The sequence below is a fragment of the Brassica napus genome, chromosome A3 (genome assembly GCF_020379485.1).
Source record: "Brassica napus cultivar Da-Ae chromosome A3, Da-Ae, whole genome shotgun sequence".
NCBI lineage: Eukaryota > Viridiplantae > Streptophyta > Magnoliopsida > Brassicales > Brassicaceae > Brassica > Brassica napus.
The window spans coordinates 17957969-17963301 of record NC_063436.1 but is presented as its reverse complement, the minus strand read 5'-3'; the positions used below and the strand labels follow the sequence as shown (position 1 = coordinate 17963301).

The window sequence follows — 5333 nt, the reverse complement described above, 5'->3', positions numbered from 1 at the left end:
TTTGGTAAAAATGTTAGATTAACATTTTTCTAGGAGAGTATATATTTTCCAAGGGGAATCAAATTCATTGTCTTTTAGATCCTTACTAGGTGATTTTATTAGATAGTTCTTTTTTTTTTTTTTGAAAAAGGGCTTTTATTAGATAGTTCTTGGTTGGTAGTTGCGTTGTATCATCATTTGATTCAACGTGGCATGCATTTCATTGGCTAATTGTTACAAATCTAGCAAGGCTGCTAATTATATGTGGTGGTGAGTACGTAGTTTTTTTTTTTTTTTCGCTAACAAAGTGAGTACGTAGTTCAAGGACTAACCTCGCAGTTGCTCGTTTTTGGTGAATACTTTGTATAATCAGTTTTGATTGTACATTTGTACTATATCTAAATCTAAGTGATGTTTGATTGCTACAACGACAACTATGGTGTTGCCACGTAAAAACCATCTTTATTAACCATGACGTGCCGCAACCACAGAGGACAACACATACAAGATCGAGAAACCGCATACTAACACTCACAAAGTGCAGCACCCAAAATTCTTAATTTAAACAGCTTAATTCTCAGCACACCACGCAGCTATACACGTATATTCTATGCTAACACGTGTCACGTTCTTGAACCGACCAAGACACTACAAATGTATCGATGGTTTGGAGAGACCATACACACAGTTTCTCTACACAGAAACATACACTTTCAAAAAAAGCTTTATATAATTATCGTTTCATATTTCACACATTTGAAGGGGAAAAAATGGCCTCCAACCAACAAAGCTACAAAGCTGGTGAAACTAGAGGCAAGACTCAGGTAATAAACATATTTTTGTCACTAATCACTATGTGTACATATTTAAATCTCCTTACATGTAAAAGCTCTAAATGATTTGGTTGTGTAATAACAGGAGAAGACAGGACAAGCTATGGGAGCAATGAGGGACAAGGCTGAGGAAAGCAAGAACAAGACTTCCCAAGCGGCCCAAACAGCCCAACAAAAGGCCCATGAGACGGCACAGTCTGCAAAAGATAAGACATCTCAAACTGCCCAAAAGACCCAGCAAAAGGCTGACGAGACGACCCAATCAGCAAAAGGCAAGACATCCCAAGCTGCTCAGACGGCTCAAGACAAAGCCCGTGAGACAAAGGACAAGACGGGGAGCTATATGTCCGAGACAGGAGAAGCCATAAAGCACAAGGCTCAAGACGCTGCTCAGTACACAAAGGAGACGGCTCAAGGCGCGGCTCAGTATACGAAAGAGACTGCTGAAGCTGGTAAAGACAAGACCGGTGGGTTCTTAAGCCAGACTGGTGAGCATGTGAAGCAGATGGCTATGGGTGCAGCTGATGCGGTGAAGCACACTTTTGGGATGGCTACCGAGGAAGATGACAAGGAACATTTTCCAGGCACAACTACTGGTACTACTCGGACCACTGATACCACTCATCAGACGTATCAGAGGAAGTGAGAATAACAAGAGAACTATGATTGTGTCTTTCTCTTGTTTCTATAATGTCGCATGTTTGGTCTTTTGAGTTTCTGTTGAGTCTTTATGTTTTGTGGTTCAGTTTTGTTTCTTTCGTTGTGACGGAGACTTCTAATTTCCAGCCAATAAGTTTAGAATTTGATCCTGTCACACCTTTTGTGTCGACCAAATTGTATTTTTATTATAATAAAAAGTTATCAATTCCATACCACGATTTGGATTGTATGATGTGAAGGAGAACTCTGTTATTAAATTACATGAAAGGAGTCCCTGAATCTCCTCAGTGTGGGTTTAGCTCACTGGCCGTAAGATTTCTGTTAATATATAGTCAGTTTCCAATGTATTTTTGTAATTATATATGGATATCCTTTGTTTGAAACTCTGAATCTAATGTGATGTGAGTTCTTGTGTTCAGATGTTCCAATCAATGCTAGAGACATTCTTGAAGATCAAGAGTTGAAAAACGCTGTGAAATCCTTGTCTTATCGTTGTTTCCATTGTTTTACCTTATGATCTCAAGTCCTCTTGAAAAATTATAAGAAGGTGAACTGGAGGAGAAGGTTAAGTTATGCTGACTGGTGAATGTATTTTTTATTTGCTTTTGTTTACTTTCATAAGAATGTCTTTTGATGCACAGCAATAATGTCTTAAGAAACTCAAAATCTTTGGATCTAGTATGATCAAGACCTTGATATATTGAAGAGCCTTTATTTCATTATTCATAACCAAGAATATCAAAGAGCAGAAAAGCAAAAAAAAATTACAAAACAGTCAAAACATGAATACCGTATACCCCAAGAAACCCACCCATTATTTCTCTAATATATTCTACACATTGTATAAATAGCTATAGATTCTTTTGGAGCTCAGCTTGAGCCCTCTAGACCAAGCCTTGAGGCGAGCCAGTGAACGACCTCTTCCATTTCTTTAGGAACCGTGTAGTGACCTAGCCTACACAAAGACAATAAATTAACCTCACAATATCAGACCACAAAACAGTAAAACAAACTAGCCAGCTAACTTTGGTAGATAAGTGGTAACATATACCCTTCATATGGCTTAAACACAACTTGTCTGAATCCAGCCATGGCAAGTGAATGCGCAGATTTTTCTCCAAATCTGTAAGGAACTACATCATCCGCTGCAATTTTAAATCAGATTCTATCAGGTGATTTTTATCTTGAAACAGTGGAATAGAACTTTATATTATTAGAATGATGTGTACACATACAAGTTCCATGTGCAAGTATAATTGGTATTGATGCAGCACGCCTTGCAGCTTCATTGGAACTTTCTATTTTGCTCCTTAAGCTCCTGCATTGTCATGTTACATTCTAATCTCTAATATTCTGTATTTAACTAGTGACATTAATTAACGGGATGAAGAATATACCTCCAACCAGGAAGCCAACCACTGAGTCCTACAGTAGCTCGTAGGTTTATAGTATAAGGATGTCCTGTTCCGTAACTTCCAAGAGCGTAGCACGTTGTTGAGTATAGAGCTACTGCTGCTCCCATACTGAAACCTCCTATCCCAACTTTGACTGAAACAAAACCACAAAGAGCATTTTTTTAAATTAAGCTAGAGATTGTGATGGAATGTATTAAGGGCGGTGATAGAGTCATGAATATACCATCTGTTGGTTCGGTTGATAGGAGGTTAGCAATGTGTGCAGCTGAAGCATCTAAGCCTTCGATATCATCATGAAGATCCTCAGAAATTTCACCCACGTCGAACCCTGAGAACCAATAGAGTTTGGTTTCTAAAGTTTTAGCTACCCTCTTTGAGAGAATGTTTTAGAGAAGTTTAAAGAAGCTTAGAAGTTGGATGATCTTACATGCAGTGCAAGGGAATCCACCTAGAAGTGAAACAGGACGCGAGGGAGCAGTTGGGCATATCCATTTTATCTGTACATTAGGATTTTTTTTTTTATCAAAAGCCATTTAATGAGAGTTTTCAGTAATACAGTAAATCACTTCCAAGTGTGTTATTTCCATGGCTCCTTACGTTTGGAAGAGGCAGGCTCTCCAATAGCTGAGACGAGCTGCAGAGAGAACATAGACAAAGTGAGTCATTTAGGCATTGTTTTCACAAGCATAATGAGATTACAATTTCTTTATGACTTGACTCTGGAAAATATACATTGATCATCAGTACAAGGCACGTGAAAGAGCATTATATTACCTTGAGCCGTTGTCTCCAAGACCATGCAACCAAACAATAGTAGCCTGGTGCTTCCCTTTAGGCCTCACAACATAAGTCCTTCCAAACTCATATCCCCTTGCACTTCTACTACCTACAAAGATTTTTCCAGAAACATATTCAACAAGAGCCATTACAAAACAGAATTACTAAAAGCACAGTGTTAGTAACACACTTCATAACTCACACCAAACAACAGTACAGATAGAGCAGATAAGAAGAAGAGACAAACCAGAACCCATGTTTTGATGAGAATAGCTCATTGTTGTTTCACTACAATTTTGGAGAGTCTAATGATTTTCGGTAGAGAGTTTTTCGATGTCACAAATACACACAATGATGGAAAATATAAGAGAAGTTAAGAAGAGGGACATGTGTATTTATAGAGTACAACAGCTATACTAAGACTACTATTAAGAGAAACCCAGAGGAGGCATCCATGGAAATGGAAAAAGGAAATCAATTTCATTTTTCTCTCTTTATATATTTTAAAAAAAAGAAATAAATCTTTTTGGGAACACAAGGAATCAAAATCAAAACAAGAGCAGAGCTAGCGGTGATAATACACATAGGAGAGAGAGAGAAATAAAGAGAATCAATGCCTTGCGGGGCAGTAGAGGAAAATAAACTGCCGCGTAAACTTTCTCCGTTTTTTTATTTAAAATATTCAGCTTTCGCTTTTTAAATAAAAACGTCATTAGTTACTATCTAATCAATAATAAAACAAACAACAAATATAAAATATTAATATTTTTTTACATTAAAACTGAAAATATTAACTGGGCATTCTACCCGGATCCGAAGATCTGATCCGAAAAAACCCGGTTCGAGTAAGAACCGATCCGATCAAATTACCCTATCGGGTCTTGTTGCAGAGGACCTGCGGGTCTTGGACCCGACCCGATCCAAATCCGAAACCCGATGGATATCCGAATTAATAATGTAAATTAAATAAAATGCATCAAAGAAGAATCGAAAATGAGTTATTTGTCTAGAGAACATGGGGGTCAACCACTAGGAGACAACGAATTGTTGTTGTATCACGCATAGTTTAGTATATATACACATTTTAATATAATAAAAACACAAATTTTGAATATTTTAGGATATATAAATATTTTCAGATATTTTTTTGTATTTTTAGGTCTTTTTTAGATCGAATCCGAACCGAACCCGACCCGAAACCGAACTGAATCCGAACCGATAAATTCTAATTACCCGAATGGATCTAACTATCTAAGACCCAACCCGATCCGGATCCGGTACGATCCAAACCGACCCGGAACCGAGAATATGAAATTACCCTATCGGTCTTAAACTCTTAGACCCGAAAAATCCGTATCCGAAAGAACCCGATCTGAACCCGGCCCGGCGACCCGAATGCCCAGACCTAAAGTGAACACTAAACAGTGGACATGGATATTCCAAACGTTGCGTAATAATTGCCTTGTGCCTCCTTTTATATTTCTACCACAAAGATCTCTATAGATTTTATGGAATGATTATTATTTATCTTGTGAAGAAATATATCATCTGTTACCACTTAATTAAAAATTTAAATTTTAAAACTAAAGCTGTGAATGGACAAATAAGAGAAGAGATCAAAGTAAATAAACGGACATGATATATCCCTCATCAAAATTATATATAGTGA

The 5333-nt window shown here is 37.4% G+C and overlaps 2 protein-coding genes across 2 annotated transcripts; one reads left to right on the top strand and one right to left on the bottom strand.

The window, feature by feature from the left end:
- The first annotated feature begins 647 nt into the window (after window positions 1-647).
- LOC106439419 (late embryogenesis abundant protein 29-like) lies at window positions 648-1690 on the top strand. Its single transcript, XM_013880859.3, has 2 exons — window positions 648-803; window positions 898-1690. The coding sequence occupies exons 1-2, from the start codon at window positions 750-752 to the stop codon at window positions 1456-1458; spliced, it is 615 nt and encodes a 204-aa protein (XP_013736313.1). The 5' UTR covers window positions 648-749; the 3' UTR covers window positions 1459-1690.
- A 480-nt stretch (window positions 1691-2170) lies between these two features.
- LOC106439418 (acyl-protein thioesterase 2-like) lies at window positions 2171-4546 on the bottom strand. The gene is made up of 9 exons (XM_013880858.3): window positions 3912-4546; window positions 3662-3773; window positions 3485-3521; window positions 3315-3384; window positions 3111-3215; window positions 2870-3020; window positions 2708-2790; window positions 2524-2617; window positions 2171-2427 (listed from the first exon to the last, which is right to left on the bottom strand). Exons 1-9 carry the CDS (start codon window positions 3940-3942, stop codon window positions 2343-2345), a joined length of 768 nt encoding a protein of 255 aa, XP_013736312.1. The 5' UTR covers window positions 3943-4546; the 3' UTR covers window positions 2171-2342.
- Window positions 4547-5333: the final 787 nt, after the last annotated feature.

What these genes read in the sequence shown, in the direction of transcription:
- LOC106439419 (XM_013880859.3), top strand. Translation starts at nt 750, where the DNA reads ATGGCCTCCAACCAACAAAGCTACAAAGCTGGTGAAACTAGAGGCAAG. An exon ending in AAACTAGAGGCAAGACTCAG is followed by an intron (nt 804 to 897) that starts GTAATAAACATA and finishes GTGTAATAACAG; the next exon opens with GAGAAGACAGGACAAGCTAT.
- LOC106439418 (XM_013880858.3), bottom strand. Translation starts at nt 3,942, where the DNA reads ATGAGCTATTCTCATCAAAACATGGGTTCTG. An exon ending in TATACTTGCACATGGAACTT is followed by an intron (nt 2,618 to 2,707) that starts GTATGTGTACAC and finishes TTAAAATTGCAG; the next exon opens with CGGATGATGTAGTTCCTTAC. An exon ending in GTGTTTAAGCCATATGAAGG is followed by an intron (nt 2,428 to 2,523) that starts GTATATGTTACC and finishes GTCTTTGTGTAG; the next exon opens with GCTAGGTCACTACACGGTTC.